The 26,641-nt window shown below is 60.5% G+C and overlaps 7 protein-coding genes across 7 annotated transcripts; 3 read left to right on the top strand and 4 right to left on the bottom strand.

Moving 5' to 3' along the window:
- Positions 1-181: 181 nt before the first annotated feature.
- HRG_03011 (STAG domain-containing protein) lies at positions 182-3,857 on the bottom strand (the record flags this gene model as incomplete). The annotated part of the gene is made up of 3 exons (XM_044861482.1): positions 182-3,115; positions 3,181-3,389; positions 3,443-3,857. The coding sequence occupies 3 exons, from the start codon at positions 3,855-3,857 to the stop codon at positions 182-184; spliced, it is 3,558 nt and encodes a 1,185-aa protein (XP_044722508.1).
- Positions 3,858-4,622: 765 nt separating this feature from the next.
- On the top strand, positions 4,623-5,621 carry HRG_03010 (ureD urease accessory protein; the record flags this gene model as incomplete). Its single annotated transcript, XM_044861481.1, has 1 exon — positions 4,623-5,621. The coding sequence occupies one exon, from the start codon at positions 4,623-4,625 to the stop codon at positions 5,619-5,621; it is 999 nt and encodes a 332-aa protein (XP_044722507.1).
- A 916-nt stretch (positions 5,622-6,537) lies between these two features.
- HRG_03009 (RNA polymerase III RPC4 domain-containing protein) lies at positions 6,538-7,824 on the top strand (the record flags this gene model as incomplete). Its single annotated transcript, XM_044861480.1, has 2 exons — positions 6,538-6,595; positions 6,653-7,824. The coding sequence occupies 2 exons, from the start codon at positions 6,538-6,540 to the stop codon at positions 7,822-7,824; spliced, it is 1,230 nt and encodes a 409-aa protein (XP_044722506.1).
- A 1,385-nt stretch (positions 7,825-9,209) lies between these two features.
- HRG_03008 (integral membrane family protein) lies at positions 9,210-10,796 on the bottom strand (the record flags this gene model as incomplete). Its single annotated transcript, XM_044861479.1, has 6 exons — positions 9,210-9,754; positions 9,804-9,871; positions 9,941-10,029; positions 10,083-10,379; positions 10,444-10,551; positions 10,602-10,796. The coding sequence occupies 6 exons, from the start codon at positions 10,794-10,796 to the stop codon at positions 9,210-9,212; spliced, it is 1,302 nt and encodes a 433-aa protein (XP_044722505.1).
- A 1,965-nt stretch (positions 10,797-12,761) lies between these two features.
- Positions 12,762-13,701, top strand: HRG_03007 (alpha/beta hydrolase fold domain-containing protein; the record flags this gene model as incomplete). The annotated part of the gene is made up of 2 exons (XM_044861478.1): positions 12,762-12,871; positions 12,945-13,701. 2 exons carry the CDS (start codon positions 12,762-12,764, stop codon positions 13,699-13,701), a joined length of 867 nt encoding a protein of 288 aa, XP_044722504.1.
- A 230-nt stretch (positions 13,702-13,931) lies between these two features.
- HRG_03006 (major facilitator superfamily domain-containing protein) lies at positions 13,932-15,623 on the bottom strand (the record flags this gene model as incomplete). The annotated part of the gene is made up of 3 exons (XM_044861477.1): positions 13,932-14,444; positions 14,607-14,687; positions 14,763-15,623. The coding sequence occupies 3 exons, from the start codon at positions 15,621-15,623 to the stop codon at positions 13,932-13,934; spliced, it is 1,455 nt and encodes a 484-aa protein (XP_044722503.1).
- Positions 15,624-18,374: 2,751 nt separating this feature from the next.
- On the bottom strand, positions 18,375-20,377 carry HRG_03005 (C6 finger domain-containing protein; the record flags this gene model as incomplete). Its single annotated transcript, XM_044861476.1, has 2 exons — positions 18,375-19,526; positions 19,625-20,377. 2 exons carry the CDS (start codon positions 20,375-20,377, stop codon positions 18,375-18,377), a joined length of 1,905 nt encoding a protein of 634 aa, XP_044722502.1.
- Between the last annotated feature and the right edge of the window lie 6,264 nt (positions 20,378-26,641).

The following is a 26,641-nucleotide window of genomic DNA, read 5'->3' as shown; positions in this document are numbered from 1 at the left end:
ATTCTCCCAGCCTTCTTCCCCCCTTCCACGCCGAGGCACCCGAGTACACGCCAACAAGTATTCTCCGTACACTAGAAGAGTAGAAAAGGAATATTGGTTCAAGAGGGGTGACGAGGTGTAGAATACCAAAAAAGGGGTCCTGCATTTCCGGCCACGCGCGCTCTCCCGCTCCCGCTCCCGCTCAATCGCCGAGGACATCATCGTCAATATCATCGGCCAGCGGCTCAGGCTCATCCTCGCCGTCCTCGATGGGGTCATCATCGAGCAGCTCTCTGCGCCTCAAGTCCTCCCTAGAACCCTCCTCAGGCTCGACATCCTCAAGCACGCTGTCTTCGTCGTGCTCCTCTTCCTCTTCCTCGTCGTCGTGGTCATCGTCGTCGTGGACAGTTTCCTCGCTGAGGGCAGCCTTGCGCGACCCGGCCGAGGGGTGATTGTTGCTTTTGGCAGCGGCGGCGGCGGCGGCGGGCTTCTTGGGCCGCTTGCCGGCCATGAGATTGTCGCCCTCGAGGTATGCGACGACCTCTTTGAAGTTGTTGCCGAGCTTGGCTTTGTTACGGAGGATGCGCCGGCGGAGCTTGCCGGCCTGGGAGCCGCGGTTGTCAAAAAGGTCGGCCGTGATGGCCAGCACGTACTTGGCCGTCAGCTCGCAAAGCGCCTTTTCTGCCCTGAGCTCGGCGGTGTAGCGCTCTTCCTTGGACAAGCCCTCGTCGTCGTCGTCGTCGTCGAGCTCCTCATCGTCGGCCAGAGGGTCCTCGTCCTCGGCCGGTTCGTTGAGCGTCTTGTCCTTCTTGGCCTTTCTGGCGTACTGCTTCTCCGCGCCGTCAAAGATGGACATGAGTTCCGGTACCAGCCCCGGCTCAATCTCCTGCATCAGGACCCGGAGCTTGTCAGCCCGCGGTTGCTGGGCCCCGGGGCTCGACGAGCTGCCCAAGCCCTTGAGCAGGCGGCGGAGCGTGGCAAACGTCAGGTGCAGGTCGCACAGGCTGCCGGTGGAGTAGAGGCGGAGCTGGTCGATGGCGGCCCGCGACGAAAACGTCTCAATCAGGTGTCTGCGGTACGTCTGGCGCAGGACCGAGAGCCTGTCGAGCTCGGCGTCGGAGATGCTGGCGCCGCCGAGAAGCAGCTGAGACAATGCCCGCGTTTTCCACATGAAGTAAAACTGGCAGGCTTTGATGGCGAACGAAACCACCTCGTCTTCGAGATCGTCAATCTCGTCCTCTTGCGGCTCAAACTTGCCGCGGTGCACAATATTGCTGAGGATCTCAATGGCAGGCGCATTGGAATCGTTGGACCTCGGCGTGGCCTCCAGAGCGTCGACGCAGTCGGATACGCTGGCCAGCTTGCCAATCTTCAGCAACGTCGTCGACAGTTCACGGAGCGGGGCGGCTGCGAGATTGTCGCGGATTGAGAGCTCGCACGTCTTGTCAAAGTTGCGCAGCGCGTTAATGACGTTCTCCCACAGCAGGGATAGCTTGCTGTCGGTCAGTTCCTCGAGCTCCTCGTACTGGCGGGCGTGCAGGAGAGCCGACGTGGCCTCGGACAAGACTCGTTTGTCGTCGTGCCTGTTGAACTGCGTGCTGATCTCGTCGAGGAGCTTCTCATACTTGGACGCGTCCTGTCGCAGCTGCTGGAAGACGTCGAGGTTGAGGCAATGTTCCAGCCGCAGCACAATGGCTGCCGTCTCGGGCTCCGCACCAAACTTGTTGAGAAGTTTCGGAATGACCGTGGTCAGCTCAAGTGCCGTTTCTTCTTGCGCCTCGGCTGCTTCGGAGCGGTGGCCCCTCCGCTTGTTCCTGTCGTGCTCGCTCGTCTGTGCCAGGCTCGACTTGATTGCCGAGCACAACACGTCGAGCAGTATCGACTCCTCAGCAGAAGTGGGCGCGACGGCCCTCTTAAAAGCCGCCTCGGTCGAGTTCGCTGCAGCATTAGACTTGGGCCTAGACTTGGTGCTGGTCGTATGGTCGAAGAGCAGATAGCCTGCGAGCAGCTCCCACGTCTTGACCTCTGGAAGCTTCTCGTACAGCACGTGCGCGGCAAGGGAGATTCGCGTGTCCGGGACGGCGGCCTCGAGCAAGTCGGCGGCCGCATCCAGATCGACGACTGCCCCATCGTGTTGCGACTCTTCAATCTGTGCATCGTAGATGGCCAGTGTTTCCGAGAGACACTTGATGTTGACCCATTCCTTGCGCGGCGACTCAAAGTCGTCCTCGTCGGCGTCGTCAATCTCGTCCAGGGCATCGGCCCCGCCCATTTCCTCCAGCTTGCCTTCGTGGACGTCTTCGATACAGGCCACGAAGAAGTTGACCACAGCCTTGCGGATCCTCAGCTCAGTGTCGAAAATGAGCTTGCCGATGGCGTCAATCTCGTTGGGCTCGAGCAGCGCTGCGGCGCGCAGGGTGTCGATGACGTTGATGGCGGCAACCCTGACTGGCACCTCTGAGTCCAGCGTGGCCATCTCAATTAGCCTGGGCCGGAACCTGTCGATGAAGTGACCGAGCTGCTGTGCGTCGCGTTTAAAGACCCTGTGGAGCTGTTTCAAGACCTCCTGGCGCGTCGGCGCGTTTGTGTCTGAGAGCATCCAGCCGAGATATCGCAGATAGCCCGGCTCCATGAAGACGGTGGGCAGATTCCAAATCCAAGACCCCAAGGCTTCGACGCACTCGGTGCGAATCTTGGGATCCACGTCGCGGTATCGGTGGACAAAGACGGTGTCGAAGAAGGACTGGATAGCCTCGCTGCACGTCTTGCGATAGCCGTTGGCTTCGGTCAGGCCGCGCTGGATTTCTGCCGCCTTGGACTTGTTCTTGCCCTTTTTGGCGGCCAGGGATTGCTGCTCTATGGTGGCTATTCTTCGATCCAGCACGCCCGCGATATCAATCAGCCCTGCCTGCACCGAGAGAGCCACCGTCGTTGCTGTGTGGCGAAAGGGTCGCAGCGTCGATGACGACATGCTCGCGAGCCATGCGTGGAGATTGTCCATCAAGTCTGGGTCTTTGTAGAGGACGTCGGTTTCATGGAGAAGAGAGATTAAGGAGTGGAAGAATGCGATGAGCATTTCTCGGAACGACCTGGTGTTCTTGGCCCTTGAGATTAGGGGGTATTCTGTGATTTGTTGCTGCTCGGCGTTAGCTGCACGTCCACAAGGTTGGACGAAACAATCAACAGATGGAATGCGCGCACCTCTTGATAGACGTTTTGGAGATCGACCAGTCTGTTGGGGATATTTTCCGGGTCGCGAATGTCATCCGTGGTCACTTCGAGGTCGCAGCCGGCGCATTGCAAGATGCAGTTGACCAGGTCGCTCATAGCGGCCGCGTCGTCCTGCCTGTACCGCTCCAACCACTGCTGAGAGACGGCTTCGGGGGTGTCGCCGGAACCGAAGATGTCGGCTGCGACTGGTCAGCTCGGATCCAGCGGCCCAGCAGCCAGTGCTTCTACTCACCAAAGACGCCTGTTCCCTTTTCTCCAGCGTCGATGCGCACGGTCTTCTTGGGCCTGCTAGGGATGCGAGCTACATGGCCCGACGCGACAGGCTGGGTGCCGTTGATCTTGGGCTTCTTGGACGAGGGCTTCTTGGGGCGTGCGCCTTGCGACGGCTTGCGCGACGATCTCGGGGCTGGATGGTCATCGTCGCTGGCAGCATCGGGCTCGTCGCTCATGTCGTCGTCGGAAAGGGGATCCGCGTCGTCGGCATCATCGCCATCGTGGTCGTCTCGCTTGCGCTTGGACGCTGAGGGGGCCGTGGCCTCGGGCGCGAACTTGGTTGGGGCCTTGACGACGCGTCCGGACCTGCTGCGACGCGCCGTCGAGTCCGGGTCGGGGGATGCGCTGGCGCTGGCGCTGACGTGGTCGTCCATGATGTCTCCAAGGGGGGGTGGGCAGGCAAGGCTTCAGGCGGGCGGCATCTGCGGAGTCGTGGAGCCAAGCAAGCGACTCTGGGGAGGGGAGTTTGGAATCGCGATATTGATGTTTCTTAGCGGCCTGGCGCGCGTTGGCGTTTGGCGGGGGTGGGTGGTTAATTCTTTGGGCAAAAAGTGGATACCGATGCGCGAGCCGATCGGAAAATCTCCGGGAGGGTGGCAGGGACGGCTGGCCAATCGGGGCGTCGCATGGTGCTCTCTTAGGTAATAAGGCAGACCAGAGTCTGTTGCGTGCCCTCTTCTGCTGCTTCCTCTGCAACTACCACACCATCCTCACCAGCGGTACGCAAGCTTCGCTGTGACTGCACACACACTCACGCACCCTCGTCGTGAATTGACGCCTGTCGGCATGCATGGTTGCCTGCGCTATACCGGCCTGGCCTTACCTGCTAGCCAGGGCTCCGCAGCCATCGCCGTCATCGCTCGCAACGGCCCCTGTAGGTGCGTGCGTCTGTGTCTAGTGTTGAAGACTGCGTCTGTTTATTACCACACGACCTCTCTTACGTACAACTTACTACTTCGTACGTGTCTCAGCCGGGCAGGTCCGGCAGTCCAAGAGAGACTGCGCGGGGGCGCCCTGTCGCCTGACCAAGCCCATGCCGACGTCTGCCCATCCAACGACCTCGTTTCGTCTTGGACTGCTCAGCAATCTCTGCTATCTTCTTCTTGCCAGGCCATGCTCCGTGCCCGCTCGCTCGCGCAATGGTCCAGCTGCACACTCACCCCTTTCCCAAGTCTTCGGCCTCTCCCGGACAGGGCAAAATCGTTGCCAAGCTCCTCCCGGGCGGAGGCAACGGCCTCGAGTCCATCGTATATCAATATCCTCTGAAGCTCATCTCGCCCACCACTCCTTCTGGCGGCCAGAAGAGCGTGCTCGTCTTTCTCCTATCCTACGGCGGCGGCCTGGTGGGAGGTGACACCGTCAGCTTGTCCGTCGTCATCCGCGCCGGAGCCAGCTTGAGTCTTGTCACCCAGGGCCACACCAAGATTTTCAAGTCTCCTTCTCCCAACGTCGTGACAAGTCAGGTCATGCATGTGCGGATGGACCAGGACTCGGCTCTCTGTCTCCTTCCTGACCCGGTTCAGCCGTTCGAGGACAGCGCTTATGCGCAGACGCAGATCTTCGAACTGGCCAGCCGATGCTCCCTGTGCCTCTTGGACTGGGTGACTGCCGGCCGCACGGCTCGCGGAGAGATGTGGAGTTTCGTCAAGTGGAAGGGACGAAACGAGGTCTGGCTGCGCGGTGCCGAGGACCGAAACCGTCTCTTGGTCAGAGACACGGTTCTGCTCTCGCGAGACGGCAGCACGGCCGTTGGTCTGCCTTTGAGGGAGACGATGCACCAAATGACCATCTTTGGCACCCTCATCCTGCGCGGGGTCATGCTGGAACCGCTCGCCAAGTTCTTTCTCGCCGAGTTCGATGCCTTGCCGCGCTTAGGTGCTCGCGACTTTCGTTCCAAGGAAGCCCGCGAGGAAGAGGCCAAGAACATGTCCAACTTTGAGCACTGGCGCTCCCGACGGATCGAAGACGAAGCGAGTCAGGGCGTACTGTGGTCGGCGGCGCGTGTCCGGGGCTGCGTCGTGGTCAAGTTTGCTGCTCCTACCGTGGAGGCTGGCAGGGAGTGGATAGGATCCATGTTGGTCAAGGAGGGCACCGTGGATGCTCGGTTTGGCCATGAGGCATTGATGTGTGTGAGGTGAACGTACGCCTAATGAAGCCTTAGTCTTCTTATGAGAAGCCTGCTTAATACGCTTATTAGGGACAATATGGCGAAAAGGGCCAGGCGAGTGGCAGACAGGTTTGTTCGCCTCAGAGTGAAGCTGCGTCCCACAAGTCGAGCTGCAGAGACAGCAATGGCATGATGTATTCTCATCATGATTAGGTCGTTACAGCCTTACAGGATATGTCATGGAGTACGTCGGCGTCAGCATCAAAGGAGGATCTCTGAGAACGCGACGAGCGACAAGATCTGCATCGCAATGAGCACAGCTCACAGGCAACCTGGCCCGTAAGGTCATTCCACGGTCTTTGCAGCGAGGGTAGAGACGCGTCGTGGCGGCGCAGCGCTTCGTCGAAGCCTTACACGAAGTACATGTCATGGGTGAGTCATCGGGGAAGGCGGTGATGCAAAAGACCGGCAGAAAAGCTTCTCCCCACCATAGTGCCCCTCCACCGCCCAAATTTTCTGGGGCTTCACGACATTTCAAACCTTGACCGATCGCCCTCACTCAAATCTCATGACCCTTCCCGAGTCATAGCTAAAGAGTCGCCATGAACCGCGGAAGGGCACCTGCTCGGGGCGGTCGTCGCCCCCGAGGTGGGGGCGCAGCGGAAAGTACCGATGAAGCCGGAAGTTCGACTGCACGCGAGCCCAGCACGACACACTCAGAAAGCGCTGGCGCGTCCAGTGCGACGGCACGCCGCGGCGCCGCAACTTCTCGAGCGACGCGCGCGCCTTCGGCTGGCCGCTTTCGACCCAGAGCCGTCCGACGAGATGAGGCCGATAGAGATGTCCTAGCACGCCAGGAGGAGCAAAAGGCGAGCGAAAGGGCTGCCGAAGAGCGGCGGGCCCGCGGTCGTTCCCGTCTTAGAAGCAGGAGAAGTCGCGGAGATGCAATGGGCAGTCGGGGCACCTCGACCGCCAGCGGGCCGTTCTCTGGAGGGTTTGCCGGATGCACGTCTCACTTCAGATACATGTCTACCAGATGGGCTGTGCTGACCACTTGAACAGCTTCAAGTCGATCGGGCGGCTGGTTCGGCGGCGGCGGTGGCGGACCTGGCGGCGGATTCGGCGGCGGCGGCGGTAGATCCTTCAAGTCTGAAGGCAAGGGGTTTAGCCAAGCAGATGCTTCGCGAAGGCGCGAAACCAGAATTAACGCCGACAGGCTTCATGTCATGACTCCCGCCGAAGAACTCGACAGCGACGACGATGCCACGATGCAGGCGCTGAAAACCCGAACGGCCAGCACAATGCCGATGGGCATATACCGAAGGGAGCACAAGGAACAGGGAGTGGTCGTGGCTACTACGGCCGAGCTGGAGGCGGCGGATCAAGCCAATGGCGAGGAGGAAAGCCTCTGGGTCGACGGGGAGGGATCTGCACCACCAGCACAGCTGCCTGAGGAGGGCGTATGGGATGTCAAGGCGGACAAAAAGGTTCACATTAAGCAAGAGCCCGAGATCGAAGACAAGATGGATCTCGACAGTGAGATCAAGCAGGCGCCTGGAAAGGGAAAGGAGCCTGCCCTGGAAGCAAAGCCCAAGAAGGAGGTCGCGCAGGACCCCGAAGAGAAGACAATCCAGGACGACATGCAGCTTCTCGCGAGCGAGCTGGGGGCCGTCACAATGACCGAGGACGGCAAAATCAAGACCGAGGGACCGGCGAACAAGGACGGCCGGCTGTACTTGTTTCAGTTTCCGCCTCTGCTGCCGCCCCTGAAGATGACGTCTGGTTCGCATCCCAACGTCAAGGAGGAGCGCGGTTCTTTCGGCGGGCTCGACGCGGCGCCCGTCGACCTGACCCGGGAAGATGCCGGGCGGCGTGCAGGGGCCGAGACGGCGGCGGAGGAGGAGGAGGAAGACGAAGACGAAGAGGAGGCGGCAGGCGGATTCCGGTCGCAGCTGCTCTCGCGGGGCGGCATGATCGGCAAGCTCAACGTGCGGCGGTCGGGCAAGGTGGAGTTCGACTGGGGCGGCATGACGCTCGAGATGAGCCCCGCGGCGGGCATGAACTTTTTGACGACGGCTGTCATTGTGGAGGAGAACGACGAGAAGGCGCAGCACGACAAGGTGGGCGGCGACGCCGTGGGCATGGGCAAGATCATGGGGCGCTTCATCCTGGCACCCATCTGGAGCGACGAGGAGGAATGGAACGTTGCGCCTGAGGAGCTGGCTGTGGAGTGAGCGCGAGAAGGCCCGCCCGAACAACCTCCCAGCCCCAGATGTCACGACGAAACGACGCCTTGTTTTGCGGCGTGCCAAGTTGCGCGCGTCTTTGTCTGGGCATCGCCATCGTTGCGAGCATATATCGTGGTCCATCCATGCAGGGACACAAGCAGCGGACACACCCCCCCCCGCCGCCAAAGCTTCCCCCGTCTCACGACCAGCCCGACAAAAACCCCGAGGTCAGCCAGCGCGATACCCGGACGAAAGGCGTTGGACGGCCTGCCTTTCGTCGTTGGCTTCTCACCAGGGACCACCCATGTCGGGGAAACCGTCTTGCAAAGGGGCAAGGAAAGCCGCCTTGGACGAAAGAGGAGTCGGACGCCCGAGATGACCACACCATTTCCTCCCCTCCACCCATATATATATATACCGTCGTCGGGCACTTTTCAAGGACCCCACCCTCACCATCATTATCCTCCACGTCCTTGCTGGCGCTCATTTTCCCCCGGGTTGAAGCACGGGGACCTAGGGCAGCGAAGTAGGCAAAGCTAGGTAGCGGCTTTATTACGAAGTACACGTGCCTCGGCAAGCAAGTGATAAATCAGCCATGTATTCGCTGCCTTTCCCCACCGTTGCGTCGTGGGGCAGGAGGGTCAATGCAGGGCGCGAGGCTGGCAGCGACCAATAGGCGAGGCATCACGTTGACGCAAGAGGGGTCGCATTTACGGAATAGGCTCGTCTGGACGCGCGCAGTAGGGTAGAGGAGATTGATTCTCCCATTGTCAAGCGCAACCAACACACGGCACGGTATGCCTACGTCGCGTCCTACTGTCACGTACGCAGACAGCCAGATAACTCCCCCCTCCCACCCCCTGCGGCAGCGGCTACTTCAAACTTCCGCAGCTCGCCCTGCGCATCTGCTCCCTGCAGCCTGTATGCATGGCATGTATGTATTTCGGCTCCCTTTCCTGTGTTGCGATGGGGGGGCGCGGTGCCGCACCCGCTTGATAGCCATCATCACGGGATCCGTGTGGCCGTGGCGCGGAGCAGACATGTAGGTGACAGCAGGTCCAGCAGACAGGCAAGACATGAACAAGCACAAGAGAAGAGAGCAGATGAAGCGGCCCGAGGTAGAAGAGAGTGAGAAATTCAAGTATATACAGTGAAGAAGAAAAATGGCGGAGTAAAAGGGAAGCAGAGTATGTACAGTAATTACACATATGTACACACATATAGATACAAGACTTTTCCGTAGACCTCAGCGAGGGAACAGGTCGAAAGGCAGTACTCCCCTTGGTATCATGGCCGTAACAAGAAGCCACCCCAAAACGACAAACGCCATACGCCCTCGGCATCCTGGGCCCGAGCAAAGGAAACATCAAGACTCGGCGAGTCATTCCTCGTCAACGTCTGCTTGGAACGCCGAGGCCGTTCTGGGTTTGCGCCTCCAAGTCGTGAGGCCCAAAGTCGTGCGCCTCCGAGTCGCTGGCCTCGTCCACCGACTGGTTCGCCTCCTCGTCGTCCTTTATACTGGACGGGATGCTGTCCTCCATGGCGAGAATCTCGCTTATCGAATCACCTCCCAGCATATCCTTGGGCCGTTTGCGCTGAGGGCGTCCTTTGCTCTCGAGTGCCACGTTGGTGTTGTCGGCCTCGACATCCGGCTGTCGAAAGTCGGACTCATCGTCGATATTGTCCAGTGACATGTCGCTGACGCCGGCTGTGGCAAACGTGGTCCCATGCCTAGTCGACATCTTGTTATCATTCGAGTATCCCCGGGCCGTCGACATTTCCGAGTTCTGCGTCCTGCCGGCGGAAGATCTGCCGCCAGAGGTAAAGCCGCGGATTCGAAAGACGCGCAGAAGAGGCCGGACTGTCGCCAGACTCGACGCAAAGATGGCGACGCCGGGTTCCACAATGGTCCAAATCATGGCATCGACGGCCGAATCTGGTAACGATTAGCCCCAGCACTATCCTCGGCATCGAAACGCACTCACACAGCAAATCCCCGGTATCCTGGAGCTTGTTCAAGAATTTAAGTCTGATGAGAGTGGCGATACTGGCACTGCACGGGGTCGGTCAATGAGGAGAGTCTTTGACGAGACGAGACGGGAGAGAAAAGGGGGAAGCATACAAGATGCCGAGGCCAAGGATAGCCACGACGGTCCACTTGGCTTGCTTGGTCATCTTGACGTTCCAAACCATGGGAACTGGTAGAAGCGCCTGTGTTCCACGCGTCAGTCTCACCATGGTCGTGCCGTTGTGGAGTCACTCACATAGAGCCAGTCCGACAGCACGGTCAAGACGCTGAGGGCATAGGCCGACGCGATGATAGCATCGGGGCTGGCGCAGAAGCCCCTTTCGATACGAAAGTCCCATTGCTTGGCCACGGGGGTGCACTGGAAGATGTTCCAGATGAAGATTCCCAGGCCCCAGAGGGTGAAGACGACAAGGCTGATCCAAAGAATCCACTTGTAGGCGGTCCAGACGGCTAGCCGGAGTAGGAAGACGCCGATGCTGAGCTTGATGAAGACCATGTTGAGGACGTACACGGCGGTCGCGATGGCTTGCCACTATTTGCGCATGAGCAACGGCCGATGGCCATTGGGCGGATTTTACAGCAAGGTGGACACGTACCATGAGGGCTGCAACAAGGTCGTCGGGGTCCGTGACGGCCGCATTGTGCTTGCCCAGTCCTCTCCTGGTGCCCTCGATAATCATGGCACAGGTAGCAGTGAATATGACCTGGAGTGGTGCGTTAGTCGGCGTCACGGACACTGAGACGAGGAACCAACCTGAGCTATCAACATGAACCAGTCGTCAATCTGGAAACTCCTGGTCAGGACGGCTCTCGTGTACGTTCGCAGGCCAACGGCGATCCAGGTGAGCGGCAGCAAGACGGCGCATGTTATGATCAGGGCCGAGACACCGTCTTGGTTGAGGTCGACGTCTTGCGTGACCCAGCCGGCCATGGCTGCCATGTCGCCCATGTCGGTTCGATGTGACGGGCCGAAGCCAGCAGGCAATATGATATCCGGGCTACCTTGTCGGTGCGAGCAATAGGGGTGGTGATGGTGGCAGCAGGTACTGCGGTTGACTGATGGGTCTGGAGAGAGCGCGAGAGTCGACTGGCAAGCCGAGGGGTCGTAAGCGCGTACACATGGGAGCGGTGACGGGGGCGGAAAATAGGAGATGGCGACGGATAATGTATTGCAGTGGCCATGGTCGTTGGCTGTCGAATTCAAACGTGAAGGGGCGGGTCCAGTCTAGGCGTTGAAGATGGACTGACATGGCTCGGGCCCACAAGGTTCCCGAGAGGAACGCAACGCAAGCGTCTGGACGCGATTAGGTTTGGAGGCCGAGCCATTGGCTTGGCCGTGCATCCGTCAAAGGGTCGACGTGCAGGTGCATGCACGAGCTTCCGATTGGGCAAGTTTGTAACCAGAATGATTGCCCAAGTTGGGAATCAAGTCCGCAGGAGACGAGGTACGCGGTCCTGGGACTCCCAGCAGTGCCATGGCGACTCGACGACGGAGAGCTGTGTGAAGAGAAGGCTTTAGGCCAGCTTGGCGGCTAGTGAGTTGGCAGCTAGCAGTCGACAAGGCCGGATGCAGCACACGCCGACTCCATTCGGGGCGTTAGCGCAGAGCCGGACTGGGCAAGCAGCCTGTGGAGGAATGGACGGGACAAGTCCTTGGTAAAGGAGCTCGCCAATCGTCCAATGGTGGCGCCTCGTCGAGAGACACGGGAAACAGGCGATAGATGGGGCTCGGAATATCAAGCCCAGTGGAGCATCATGAGCCGTTTGCCAGCCTCAGGCGACTGCCTGGTCCATATTGACTCGGCAAGGACGGCGCAGTGCAAGGCGGCTAGCACGTCTTGACGCCCGTCGATCCGTCGTCAGTCGGCGCCGGAGTCGAGGCACATTTCTGCCATGCGGCGCACGATGCTGCGCATGAGGCCACGAGCGACATCCGTTGGCTGAGTCTGGGCCGGAAAGGAAGAAAGGCCCAAGTGAAAAGGGATGAGGCTCGAGAAAAAAGTGTGCGGGTGGAAACTCGGTGTTCACGTGGCCCCAAGGCGTTGTGGATGGATGGGAAAGTGCGCGGATGGTGCATCCTTCTCGAGTCAAGCAAGAGTGATGATGATGATGATGTAAGAGTGATGTGAGAGTGAAGTGGATGCGCCTGCCTCCGCTACGTTCACACCGAACAGGCGCGCATCGCCGCTGCCTTTCTTGCCTGGAGGCGAGCGCAGGCTACCGTGACAGCATGTGTTGACGATGGATCCCCGAGAGAGGCCCGGCAATGGTTGTCCCTGTCGTTTCACCATGTTCCTCCAGTCGATCCTCGGGGGCCGGCCGATTGGGCCACCTGGGAAACCTTGCGCTCGGCCGACGGAACAGGTCTAGAGCTCTCTCATCAATCGTGAAGTCAGTCGCCCTTGTTCAAGGTTTGCTCGGCCTCTCGTGCTCCCGCCCTCTTCCATTCTTGCACCGTATCGACTTGCCTCCGCTGTTACCACCGACAAGGGGGCCCCCCATGTCTCCATCTCCGAGGTCCCCGCGCGGCACGACGTCGGGTCCTGCATGTGCAGTCTGGTTGGCAGTCGCGGGTATATGTATGAATGTACTGTAAGCCAAAGCCACGCCATGTCATGAGGCAGTGCGCATTCCCGAGCGTGACCGACGAACAAGGCTTCGGCGTCCATGGCCTCGGCCGCGGCGATTGGGTTTGAGCTTTGAAGCTTCACCACCCGTCCACCCACATGTCAGGTCAGCCCCGACACTTCTCGTTGCCGCACAAGCTGTACGGAAGCTGGTGAGAACAAGGGCAACAACGAAGAATAAACCGAGAGCGCATGTATATGTGAAAGACAGAGCGAGACAGAGAGACAGAGCGAGACAGAGAGCGAGAGCGAGAGCGAGAGCGAGAGAGAGAGAGAGAGAGAGAGATATGGCCCATGACCTCGACTACACGTGCCGGCAATACGGCAGCCATGTGCTCCAGCGAGTCGGCGTATGGCAACACAAGGCTCCAGCCCCCCAGCACGCGCCCTGGATAGTGTCTGTGGCTCTGTGCCATTCCCGCCCGCAACTCTCGTCCAGGCGCGGCTTCTCGGCTGACCACGACCCCCAGCTTCATCCACGGCGGCGCATGGCGAGACCCACGCAACACCCTCGACGACTTTGCGCCCTCCATCGCCCATCTCCTCGGCGCACCCATCCGCGCACCCATCCGCGCCTTCGCCAGCATCGACTACAGGCTGTCGCCTAGCGACGCCTATCCGCAGCACCCGGCCGACACCCCCGAGCCGGAGCGGCGCACCGCCCGCCACCCGGACCACGTCGCCGACGTCGCCGCCGCCCTGCGCCTCCTCGCCGCCGAGCACCGCCTGGCCGACGACGGCTACGTCCTCGTCGGCCACTCGGCCGGGGCCACGCTGGCGCTGCAGCTCCTCATGGGCGGCCATGACGGCGGCCCCCCGGTCCCGCTGCCGGCCGCCATCGTCGCCATCTCGGGCATCTACGACCTCGTCGGCATCAACGCCCGCCGCGCCGGCTCCTACGCCGCCTTCATCAGCGCCGCCTTCGGCCCCGAAGGCGACGGCGACGGCTGGCGCGCCGCCTCGCCGGCCTGCTTCTCGGGCAGCTTCCGCGACCGCTGGCCCGGCAACAACCGCCTGGCGCTGCTGGCGCACTCGCCCGACGACAGCCTCGTCGACGCCGCCGAGACGGACGCCATGGCTGCCAAGCTGGCCGCCGACGGCGTCGACGTGTCCGTCGTCAAGGACCTCACCGGCGAGCACAACTTTGTCTGGCAGGACGGCGAGCAGGTTGCCCGGCTGGTGGGCCAGGTCCTCGCCCGGCTACGCCAAGGAAAGGCGGGCGACTAACTACTGTAGATATCACTTGGCGAAATACGACGTGACAGTGCGCCTATGTGCATCATTATTCTTGTTCGTCTCCGTCTATCCTGAATTCTGCGACTACCGACTTTTTCTACTCTATCCCGGATTACTACACTGCTCGTTTCATTCCATCTTGGCCTCGTGGTCCCCCTCTACTCACCGTGGGTTCCCGGGCCCGTCTCCCTTGCTCGGCCCCCTCCGGCCCCCCTCCCGCACTAGATCTTGACCCTCCATCTCCAGCCCGTGGCCGCAACGCGCGAGGCGGCAAAGGTCAGCGCGGCGGCGGCCAGGACGACGCCGCCCCAGACCTGGGCCAAGCGGTACTCACCTCCGGAGCGGTCGATGATTGCGCCGGCCGTCGGGGGCCCTGCGAGGGTGGCAAAGGAACAGACCGTCTCGACCATGCCGAAGCGGATGCCCATCTTCCTGGGGTCCTCTGTCAGGCTCGCCAGGGCTGCGACGAACGTACCTTGGTTGGCGCTGACGGCCACGCCGAACATGACGCTGTAGACGTACATGGTGGTGCGCGTCGCCACGCCCATCCACCCGAAGACGACGCCGCACAGCAGCACCGTCGACAGGGTGAAGACGTTGATGGGGCCCAGGTGGTTGTTGGCCAGGTAGCCGGCCAGCGGCCGCGTGGGGATGCCGAGCGCGTTTGTGATGAGCAGCAGCGTGACCGAGTCGAGCGAGGAGAAGCCGATGATGTTGCGGGCATAGCTGTTGATCTGATGCTTGTCAGCGCCCTCCTTTTTCTCTCTTCATCTTCTTTCTCTCTCTCTCCCTCTCTGTCTCTCTCTCTCCCTCTCCCTCCTCGCTCGCTCCTCGGCTCTCCTCTCTTCTCTCGCTCACAACAGACAATCTCCTCCTCGCCCCCTCTGCTCACTTACATAAAAGAAGCCAAAGTAGAGGACGTAAAAGTTGAGAAAAGAGCCCAGGGCAAAGAGCATATACGGCAGCTCCCGAAACGCCTGCCACTCAATCCACGGCCCAGCCTTGCGCGGCGGCAGACACGGGCGCAGCAGCAGACAGGCCGCGGCACACACGACGAGGGCGACAAACGCGGAGCAGCGGACGGCCCAGGGGAAGCCCAGCGTCGGGGTGAGGTAGTGGACCGTGGCCGGGAAGACGAGGCTGCCGACCGAGGTGCCGACGGCGGCGACGGCCAGCGCCAGGGGCCGGTTTCGGCGGAAGTAGGAGCTCGCGACGGAGACGGCGGGCATGAAGGCGATGCCCAGCCCGAGCCCCGTGCACACGCCCTGCGCCAGGAAGATGTGCCAGTAGGTCGTGGCCAGGCTCGTCAGAAAGGTGCCCAGCACCGCCAGCGCGCACCCGGCGGCCACGGTGGCGCGCGCGTGGCCGGCGTCGGCGAGGCGGCCCGACACGGCGCACACGGCAAAGGACAGGAAGACCTGCACCGAGCCGATCCACGACACCTGCGCCGCCGGCAGGCCCAGCGTGTCGACGTAGTGCAGCTGGTACACGCCAAAGGTGGCCGCGTAGCCCCATGTCATGGCGTTGATGAGGTGCGCCGCGAGCACCTGCGACCACGCGCGCCAGCCGCCGTCGGGGGGGTCGAAGTAGTAGTCGTCGTCGTCGTCGGTTGCGGTGGATGGTGGTGCCGCTGGAGCTGGCCTGGTGGACGGCAAGGGGGGCTCGCCGTTGGTGTTGTTGTCATTGATGTTGGTGGTATATTCGTTGTTTCTTGGTCTGACGCTTCTGCCGCCCTGGTCCAAGCTGGCGTTATTCCTGACGCCATGCTCATCGTCAACGCCGTTGTCCACGTTGTTGCTCTTGTCGTCGAACCCCGTCATCGTCATCTTCCCACCATCGAGGGCGAAGTTGTCCACGCCCTCGACTCGGGCTGCCACAGCTCGCTTCTCGACGTCATATATCTTCGGATCCATGGCCTCATTGACCTCGCAGCGTTCGCAACAGTATATCGGCAGCCAACCTCGTCGACCATGCTACGCGTGTAAGTGTGTCTCCGGGGTACGACGCAGCTGTCCCAGATCTCGCTTCCGCTCCAAGAAAAATTCTCAGCATGATACACAGCTCTATATATGTGTGTGTGTGTGTGCCTATATGGATGTCTGGGTATACGGATATATATGTGTGTAATTTTTCTTGGCCATTCGTGTCCTCCCAGGGGCCCCAGAGAAAGCAGTAGAATTTTCTCACCCGTCTCCATAGACCATGTCTTGGCTCCCACCCGCATCCACGCTCCTCCACACGAGTCAGAGACCCTTCCACGAGCCATCGTGACTCTACAGCTAAGCGGGTCGATTGCCGGAGCCGTGGACGGTGGACTCTCAGCGGGACGGGGGGCCCGATGTCGCCGCAGTTCCTCGGCCCGGATGGACGACCCTTGTCGATGCGCCGCCGGGTGATGTCGCTCGAGGGAGAGGCGACGGCGGGGGAAAAGTGGAAACTCAACTTGCTCCCTCGCTTGCTACTCGGCAATTACAGTTGCGTGGGATTCGACCCCGTCGGCCGCCGTAACTTTGGCCAATTTACCCGTGTTTTTGTGCACGCACTCGGGCGCCGAGTCGCACGACCAAGGAGACGGCGAATGCGCTGACACGGTCTCTTCTTTAAGGCGCGACTGTGCATGGCGTACTACAAGCATCGTACGGGAACGGCGATTGCCTCGCGCGACATGTCCACCTCCATCGGGCGCATGGCTGCGTGTTAAAGCCCTATTTAGGGTAGGAAGCGCATGGTGAGTGAACCACCAGCCTGTAAGTACTATATAAAAAGAAGGTTGCGCCTCCGAGACCGGCTCGCCGAACTGAAAACAAGGCAACCCTTGAAGCAACAACGAGCTTTACTGTACGTAGCGGCGCGCATCGACGTTTATGCGCTGTGCGCCTTCCGGCCTCCGATATCCGGCGCTACGTCTCCTTTCTCTCTTCCCACTTTCCCGCCTGGCGCCACGCAATCGACAACAGTATCTACCACTCCACATGCCCAAATTTCTTTCTCTCTGCGCAAGCTTCCCCTAACCTGTCATCTCTCCGAAACCGCAATCTCCTCCGCAATCGCAACTTCGATCGCGACCGTCGACGAGCTTCCCCAGCTCAACCCCTCCAAAAGCGGGGCTCCTGCCATGACGTAAACAAGCCCTCGTGTGCTTAGTCACATGAGACTAAGTTACATCCAATCGGCTCGGCTCCCTGCATGTCGCACCCCTGTCAACGGCTTTTCCCGTCGCATTTGATCTAGCCGCATGCGGACTAGCGCATTGAAGCCAAGTCCAACGACCTGTCTGTCTGATCGCCTCTAGAAACAGCATCTGCAGCTGCGGATACAACATTGGTAAATAACATCCTGCGTTGCGTCTACTCTGAGCGTCTGCTCGCATGCGGGGGGGAAAGCTAGACAGCAGATAGTGTTCCCACTTGGCCCGTCGCTCGCCATTCTCCAGCACAGTCACTTTGGTAGCCCACTCATCTTCCCCCTTCACAAGGGACATCCAAGTCCATGCACTCGTCACCTCAAGCCATGGGATAAAACGAATCATAGTTGTATGTCTGGCGCTATCGCGTCTTTTTTTTTCTTCCCCTGATCCATATCGACACTCCGTCTCTGTCCCCAGAAACCCCCCCTCCTTTTCGGCAGTCAAACAGAGCCTCGCAAAACACAAGGAAAACTAAGGAGTGAGTGGTCAGGAGCGCAGAATCGGGAAACGAAAGGAAATCAAAATCGAGGCGCAAAATAAAAACACACACGGTTCCAGACAGGACAAGGAACCTCGAGAACCTGCCGAGCCAACGACAGCGACTTGGGGTAGTCTGGGTGAGACAGACACAGAAAATCAGAAGAAACAGTAAACCACCCTTTCCCCACTTCTGCAGTGTCGCCTGGACCAGCCCCTTGCCCCTTTCCGCCTGACGGACTCAGATGCAAAGAGGCTAGGCATCCAGACGTTCATAGTTCCGCCTGCATCTCGCAAAAAGGCCGTACCTGACAATCCACGCTACAGGACACTTCGCCGCCCCCGCTCCGTGGAGGCAAGATATTTCCAAGGCTCGCCTTGTCAGCTTTTTCTCTCCTTTCATCGCATCTTTTCTTGCTGGAGCTGTCCTGTCAACCTTCCCTTGGCCCGCAACTGACTCTTCACGACGAGCCCAGGGAAAACCTCGTCAGTCTCGCGACGCCACCGGGAAACCCATGTAGGGCGATTCCAAGAGGGGCAAACGGCGAGAAGCAACGAGTCTTTGAGGTAGACTGGAAAAGTGAAAGAAAGAAAGATTCCAGACCGTTGCTGTTGAAAGCGCCAAACACCACTTCTTCTCAACGCCAGGTCAAGGGAACGTAATGGCCCGGCATAGGGCGACGTGAGATTACACTCTCCTAGAAGAGTCATAAACAATTCAATCCGGAACTCATACAATAGGCTGAGGCCCCTGTACGTAATCGCCCGATGACGGCCCGACACTCGATTGTCGTTCCGGGTCATAGTCCAGAGTTGAATGCGACGGCGGCGCATGCAGTCGCTCCCAGCAATGCGCTGCAACCCAGAGGGACCGACACGCGCACCGAGGCGTGACCGTTGCTCCCCATCGCAGTCGCAATGGCGCCGGATTGACTCATTTCCCTGAGTGGGCATCGAGAATCCTTGCCGTCTTGCGCCTGGATATGGCAGCGCGTGCCGCCTACCGCTTGCGCTTCTTGGCCTTGTCGGCAGTCATGGCCGCCGTGGTGATGGGCGCGGCGGGCAGAAGAGCGGGCTGGGCAGGGAGAGGGGCATCGTCCTTGACAATCGGAACGCCCATGTGTCGACCATATCGGCCCTTGCGACCATTGCCCTCGTCTTCGCTGACACACTGGTCCGCCGAGAGCCCCGCGTCGCGGCAGCGACCGCACGGGCGCTGGCGATCGCAGCCTTTCTTACTCTTCCGGCATCGCTGGCAACGCGGTTTCGAAGACAGATCCGGATGCTCGTCCTCACCGGGCGGGGGCATGTATCCGGTGGAAGCCACGGACTGCTTGCGCGAGTGCGTCATTGACGCCGGCGACATGGGCCCGGCGCCGGCGGCGGGCTGCTTCTTGGCCTTGACGCTGGGCGGCCGCGCGGCCTTGGTCTTTGGCGCTGCCGGCTTGGAGCCAGAAGACGACATCTTGTGCTTGACCGACGACGGCTTCTTGGCAGGGAGCGACTTGATTTCACCCACTGAACTGTTTGCGCCGTCCTCGAAGTCGGCGTCATCACCACTGACATCAGCGCTCTCGGTTGTAGGAATGAAGTGCGCCTCCGTCGTCTCAAATATGCGCTTGGCGCCGGCGGCCACGTCCGGGACCTGGCGGCGCGGCGCACCATGCTCACGGTCGCTGTCGCTCTCGCCATCGCTAGTGGCGCCCGTGGACGAGGCAGCGTCGGCTCTGCCGCTAAAGGTGTCGTCCGTGGTGGAAGCCGAAGTCCGGCCGTGGGAGACGTTTGACGACTCGCCGAGTCTCATAAGCTGAATGGCGACATCTTTGTCCTCCTCCGACATGCAGCTGCCGACGGTGGGATCGGGCGTCGGGAGGACACCCAATCCGGTAGCCACACCACTCCCGTTGCTGGCGTACCCAATGCTGCCGCGGGAGCGATGGCCTTGGGAAGCGGGAGTGGCATACATGTTGGAGTGAACAAGGCCATTGTTATAATTTTGCGGGGACTGCATCGGGCGCGGGTTCGTAAAGGGATTCTGGCCCGGATGCACAAAAGGCAGCGACGGCCGGTGATGCTCGATTCGGCGAGCCGGGGAGACGGAAGGGTTCGAGGTTGCCGCTGGCATCTGCGGGGGCGCAAACAGAGGCAACTCCTGGGAAGAGTATCAATACATGACGTGGACGACTGGCGGCAAGCATGATTTCTCGGGCCTGTTGGGTCGGTGTGAGACGAAGGGGGGAGATTGCCTACCGAGCTCTCAAACTTGGCCCTCTTGCGACGACCACCCTCGACAATGTTTTCGACGCTTATGTCCGTATTGCCCAGCTGCTCCTTGTTCTTTCCAGACGTGGTGCTGGGGGCGCCGTCTCCGCTGCTGTACCCATTGAGGCTATCGCTGTAGGTATCAGCATGGCTGTGGGCCACAGATCTCCGGTTCTTGACAGACCGAGACCGCCCTTTCTTGCTCGAAGTGCTCGTGGAGTCGCTTCGCCGACCACGGGTCGCATTGGGGGAGGGACTGCGCCTGCGCGACGCCCGGGAAGCTGGCCTGTGCATGTCCTGATCAAAGCGCTGCGGCTGCTGAGCCTGGAAGTCCTCGGCTGGGTAGTATGACTCTGACCCAACGGTTGCGGGATGGAACGGATGCGGCGCAAAGGCGGTAGGCGGCTCCTCAATCACCCGCACGTAGACGACCATGTTATTGCGAAAGTTCTCGTATCGCGCAATCAGTGTGTTGGCATTGTCGTCCTCGAAGCTCACACCCTTGGAGCCGGTTGGCCCGGAGTACAGACCGTAAAAATTCTTGACCGTCGTGACGATGGAGTCGGTGGTGTCATGGGGGTAAATCTGCACCCGCATGGGCAGGCGCGCGCGATACTGCGGCGAGTTGGAGAACATCAACTCGAATGCGACGTTCTTGGGCGTTGCCGTCTGCCGCGGTGAGACACTGCCTCCATTGGAGGAGGGGCCGGACGCGGCAGCAGCGGTATCTATCGGCGACATGGAAGCCATGGAGCCTGGGTATTGGCTGTCGATGCCGATGGCAGGTTGTGCGGTCGATGATGGAGAGAGGTTCGAGGGAAGATGATTGGGAAGAGGGGAGAGAGGGGGTGGTTGCGGGTTTTGTGTGCGTGAGCAGACTGGGGAGTCGTGCACCGCAGTATCGCTCAACAAGACGGTCGGCAATCTCGCGGCGGCCGGCGTCAACAAGAGTCTGTTGTAGCCGCCGACTTGAAGACGGTGGTTCGTGAGGAGATCAACTCAAGAGGGCAACACCATCGAGGCCGCAGACGGTAAGCGCCGACTTGGTTCGTCGGCCCCGGGGCTTGCGCGACGAACAACAGCGACCGGTGCCACAGGGTGGCGACGACTGGGGGAGCGACTGCGAGACAAGACGAGTTGATTAGCAAGGAACAGCTCGCCGAGCATCGATGTGAGGGCAGAGGCAGCGAGGATGAGGCGGCTCGCTGCCAGCGACGGGGCGTCCCCAAGGTCGGGGGGCGACTGGGCGCTCGGCAGACGAGGCAGGGCGGCGCCCCGAGGATGTGGAGGATTGGGGAGGGCAATATGAAGGCATGGAAGCGATCGCATATGATGGGAGAGGCGACAAGACTTACCAGAGAGGCCAGGAGTGGATTGTGCTGGTGGTGCTGGCGGCGAAGGCGGAAGAATGTGTGCAGAGGAAAAGAGGAGCAGCTTAGGCGAGGTCGAACGATTTTGTCGCTGGCTGGATCTGGCGCACCTGTAGGAGCCCTGAAGGTTAGGTGCCTTGGGTCTCCTCACTTGGAACTGCCGGCGGCGACGGGCCCCAGGTTCCAGGTTGTTCCACCACTAAAAGCGAGAAGCGCCAGGCCTGAAGCTCCGGCGCCTACAGGGCGTGGTAGGCCTGGCGAGCCACTAAGTAGCCAGGCGACTGCCCGACCTGGACTCTTGTTGATGTCCCCGACTTGACTTGCAGGTGCCCAAATCGACAATGAGTGCCGTCTTGTTTATGGCTCCGAGGCACAGACGCGATGAAAGAAGAGAAAACGCTCTTTCGCATGAACGGCCAGGAGACAAGCCGAAACAGTGACACTCCTTGTTCGTTGCCGTCTCTACATTGCAACACAGCGCCGGCGCGATCTACGTCACGGAGCTTGGTCGAGACATCAAGACGCCGGGTATTAGACGTTGGGCGCACCGCCTACTCTGCAGTACAAGAGGCAAGGAGAGCGGAAACTGAGCGGGGGGAAGAGTAGGAGAAAGAAGAGGGGTGGGATTGTGCATTCGCCGTCGATCACCGAGCTGGGGCGCACCACACACACGCGGCGTCAAGCGATAGCGCACTGTACATGTCCAAGGAGCCAATGTGAGCCAATGTGAGCCAATGTGCAGTCGAGCGCTCACGGGGTGAGTTGTCGACCTGTTTACGTCAACCGCCTGCCATTGCCGCGTTTCTGCCGCACAATGGCAGCGTTTGGGGACGGGCCATGGTCGAGGGTGGTGGCGGCCACTCCGCAGCACGGCCGCGAGCAAACAGGCGATATCACCTGGTAGCTTTCCACTCTTATGTTGAAATCCAGTAGCCCTCGTGGTTCAACAACCTGGACACGGAGTGCTTCCCATGCATGATGATCTCGTACTCTTTTGACTCGGCAGAAACCAGACGTCGTGACCCTCCAGGAGGCGGCTTGCTGCTGGATGCCCGTCATATCCCACTTCGTTCCTGTTGTTGCTGTCTATGGTATGACAATAGTCTTGGGCCGCACCGTAGTACTTACACCATATGTGTGTGTGTGCTCGCGGCCGGCCGGCTCAACGTCGTCCCTCATGCTACCAGACCGCTTACCGGCCCTCGCAGCGGCGGCCAGCTCGCGACGCCACAACCCCTCCCACCTCTTTATTCTAGGCCTGTATGGAGAGGACACTTCTTGCGACGATGGGGAGAGCGGCGCAGAGATTCGTGGTGGATGTAGGCCAGAACTGCAGCGAACACGGAGAGCGAGGTTAGCGGAGCACGGCGAGGACGAAGACGACGAGGACCAGCTCTAGCTAGGGACAAGGCGCGCGCATGTCGATTGAAGACGTCAGACGTCGAGGGTGTTTGCGCCATACCGTGCCAGCCAGATACAGATATATGCGTGTGTGTGCGGGCTGGTGTTGGTATATCTGCGTTCGCCGCTCGATTCGTCGCTCGAGGTCGAGGCGGAGGAGATGCGGCCCAAAGGAGTACAATGGATGGCCATGGGGCTACCCGGCGGCGAACGCGTCTACATCGGAGCAGCAAGGACTCTCGCAAAGGCCGAAGGTACCCACGTTCCCGCGGCAGGTGGTGTTTTATCCTCGGCTTGTACCCACCTCACCAGGACCTCAGGGTTGTTAGGGCCAGCACCCACCCAACCCGCCGCCAAGGGTCACTTGCCAGGAATTACCGTAATGCAGCTTCAGGTCATCGCTCCCCCCGTCGTTCGTCCTAGTGAGCCAGATGTCAAGAATGCGCAATACGAGACAAACAATAGCGCAGGATGATAAACGGCAGCCCGGCCTGGTCTGCGACGGCCCCCTCCTCCACACCCTCGTCGTCGTCATTGCACGTCGTCGTCGGCCGCGCCGTCGCGGGCCAATGAGTGCCAGTGCCAGAGGCGCCGCCGTTGTCTCCTGCGACAGGGACTGGGGCAGAGTCACGCACGAGCGATTGTTGTATGTACGTGTGAGTGGGGGGAAGGGGGAGTCGGTCCCTGCCTGGACGATGATGGGAGAGCCTGGACCTGCTGCTGGCCTGCTCGCTGGACCCGTGGGCGACGCCAACTGGACTTTGGGTCGGGTGGCTGGTTCAAGGGAAGTCGGGTCAGGGGGCCAGCCAGTGCCCGACTGTGCCGTACGCGACTCCAAAAGAAGCCGACAGGATGGCTTTGCATGACGGATGCGAGTGGCGGGCAGCCCTAGTGGGCAACAAAGTATTGCTGGTTTCAAGGAGGAGGACGGAGTCGCGGCTCTTCTCCCAAGCGGGCGACGACGGGATTGCGCCGCGAAGCTGCGACGCTGGACTCGAGGCGACGACATGCGACGAAGCCAAGGTCCCGTCGGCGGCCCAACGACGGCCAGCATTGGATCGCTTGTCCATCATCAATCCACATTCGCAGTCGTTTCCCCTCCCCACGCCAGCACTTTCCCCTTCTCGGACCGGCCGCTGTCTCGCGCGAGCGCTTGCAGCACTGTCCTTCATGGGAGGGGAGAAAAAGTACTGTGGTGGCTTGGGCGCGCGCATGGCCTCGAGAACGGGACGGGGGGCTCGCTCCATGGTGTGTGTGTGCATGCATATCTACCCCGTCTGCGGGCTTGGTGCTGTAAGTTACCGTTCAGTCCACACATATGCAGTGTTTCCAGGACCCGGAGTCTACATGGTTTTTCCTTTTCACTTTTGTTATGTCCTTCACAACCTCTGGACTCGTCATCAGAGAGAGGGAGGAGCAGGTCCTTGGCGGCGCATGCGAAGGGGTCGGATAATGCCTGTTGCGGTCACCGCCCGTTGTCCGGATCGGCATGCCGGTGTAAGGTGACATCGAGGGGACATGCGTTCTGCCTTGCATCTGGTAGTGCTCAACCTTGTGCCTCGATGCTAGACCACACCCTGCCTAGGCCGTCCTTTGGGTGCCATGGACGAGCAGTCTACTGTTTTGGTGTCGTTGTACAAGGGAAGTCGTTGCCTTTCAGGTCTATATATCGAGAGTCTGGACTGGGGCACGAGAAGCATCTTGCAATGGCAAATTGCTCACACGTACGTGCGAAATGCTGTGTGGCGTATGGACCGACAATGGACGGCGCATAACTAAATGATGGCGCGTGCCAGCAGCTCGTCGTGGCCACGGTCTGTGCCTCAACACATGCCGTGGTACGTATCGGCTCAGGATATGCAGTAAAATTCGCCTCCACTTGCGTGCCTGGCCTGCGCCGAGATCCCTGTGTGAGATGTATCGGAAAGCTCCTGGGGGATGCGGCCATCGAGGCAGGTTGCTGGCTGAGGCACGGGTTTTATGAGTAATATTGTAGCAGGCCTTGCGCTTCGCAGTAGGCCTCCGCTTGGCCGCGGTGACTGGCAGCACATCATCATCATCATCACCAGATACACGCCTAAAAAGATTGACGTGGCCGGCCCGCGGAGGGGAAGAGGTGTTGTGGTCAGGGCCGAATGGGCGTCGGCCAAGAGAGGGAAAAGGCCGGTGAGACGGTCGCTTGTTTGAAGTCTGCCGCTGCGGACGATACCGACTGGCCAAGCCGCGCTGGCGCCTCTGCCAGAGGAATTCTCCAATCCGGCAAGGTCGGCTGCTCAGGCCCTGGCCCTGTCTGGGGCGCGCGAGAATATGTCGAGGATATCCAATGAGGATGCGTCGAGCGGGCGCACACAGAGTTACGGTGTGCGCGGCGGCGCCGTATGTCTGTCCTTATGCGACTCTTTCTCAACAAACATCAGTCAAGTCTGCAGAGAACAAGCGGGGCAGACCATGTCTCTATTCGCATGTTACTGCACGTCTGTACAACAAGACGAAGACGAGGAATCAGGATAGGAGGGCTGGAGAAATGGCCTCGAGACGGCCAGGCGTGTATGTGCACGGCCCATGCGCCCAAGATGCGCGCATTTTCTCCCACTGGCATCTCGCCCTGTGCATGATTGGCGAGACTAGTCAACAACTTGTCCACGGCGAGCTCTTCCTTCGGCGCAATGCCTCCTCTGGCTGACATGTTCGCAAACGAGCCCCCACGACGAGCAGTATGGGGCACATCGAGTCACCGTTGCCACCGTCGCCCGTGCCCCGCCGCCGCCGCTGAGCAGCACCGGACGAAAGCAGTCGTTTGTGTGCGTGTGTAGCGAGGCCGAGGGCCAAGACACGCTCGATGCCAACGACGCAACCTGCCGAGAGTCCCCTGCTCGCCTCGCCCGCTCAATTGTTCATCTCGCGCCGAGGGGATCAGTCTGGTCCACTGCGCTCAGCTCGCCCCGACACGCCACGGTTGGGCGCCCTTGCCGGGGCGGCGTTTCTGAGCCCAGATGATGCCCTCAGCACCAGGGCACGGAACCTGAGGCTGACGGCCGGCGGACAAAAAAAGTAAAAAACCAGCCTGGAGCCGCTGGCGCACCCATGCGAAACGACAGCTTTGCGGACCAGAGGCCGGCGCAGAGTGAGCCCGGGCCAGAGCTGTTGTCGTCTCCCAACCGTCTCCAAGAGGCTGGCCAAGGAGTCGAGTCGGCCTTGCGACGGCTGCCAAGAGAGAGATAGTGCGGCAGCGACAATGTCCCGAGGGTGTATGCAGGTTATATGGCGCAGAGCAAGGCATTCGCCACTGTTTTGGTTGCGTTTCCGACCAGGCCCAGGCGCCCATGTCTCGCCCCCCGGCGCGGCGCCCCGTCGGCGAGGGGGAAGTCCAATTAGTATGACACGGGCCCTGGTTGATGTGCATTTCGAAGACGCAAGATTGAGTGCGTACCGCCGCTCCAGGCCGACGCTTGCACTCGCACCCAGTGACCGGCCGCCTGAGGAGTGAGAGAGAGTCACAGGCGAGGAGCAAAGGTCACGTGCTGTCGTGTTGATTTGGCGCATGAGCTTGGTTGCCGCCGCCGCGTAAGACCCAGGTCGACTGAACCCCGGCCTTTCGTCCTCCGGGCGACCTTGGAGAGGGGAAAAAGGCCGCCCGAGCCTTGATCGATTAGGAGACCAAGACCTCTGCCCGGTTTCGAGCTGCTCAGCTCGGTGTGCGCCCCGTTGTTGTCACGGCCGTGAGTTTCCTGCCTTGGCCGACGGCTCGGTGAGACGCGACAGACGGGATGCCGGGCCAGACTGGGACTAGCGCACGTCTGGGCGGGAGGCCCCGGAAAATCGTCATCGCCGGGACGACCAGAGCGACGCGGCGGGATCGCCCTGTGGCCCGTGCGGCGCATGCCTTTGGTCGCTTTTGGTCGCAAGCGCGCTGTACCGAGCCCCGGAGCTCTGGCCCTTGTGGACATGCGCTAAAAGCGGCTAGCAACGCCTACAAGCATAACTTTGAGCATGTACCGGCCAGTAGCTTGCAGAGCATAAACAAACAAACAAAGTCGAGCCTCATAAGCCGTAGCCCTCAGGCCACTGCAGCCTATCTGTTTTGCTTCCGTCTTTGCCTTGTTGCTCCGAGAGTCTTTTCTCGCAACCCATTTTTCTCGTCAGCTTCTTTGCGAGTTTCACTCCTGAACTCGACACCGTCGTCGGGACTTGCTGGTCTCGGACCTGAATCCTGCTGCGCACGCCCACGATCCTC

Source organism: Hirsutella rhossiliensis, assembly GCF_020360975.1.
Source record: "Hirsutella rhossiliensis strain HR02 chromosome Unknown scaffold00003, whole genome shotgun sequence".
Classification (NCBI taxonomy): Eukaryota; Fungi; Ascomycota; class Sordariomycetes; order Hypocreales; family Ophiocordycipitaceae; genus Hirsutella; species Hirsutella rhossiliensis.
This window is presented reverse-complemented; position numbering and strand designations above follow the sequence as displayed.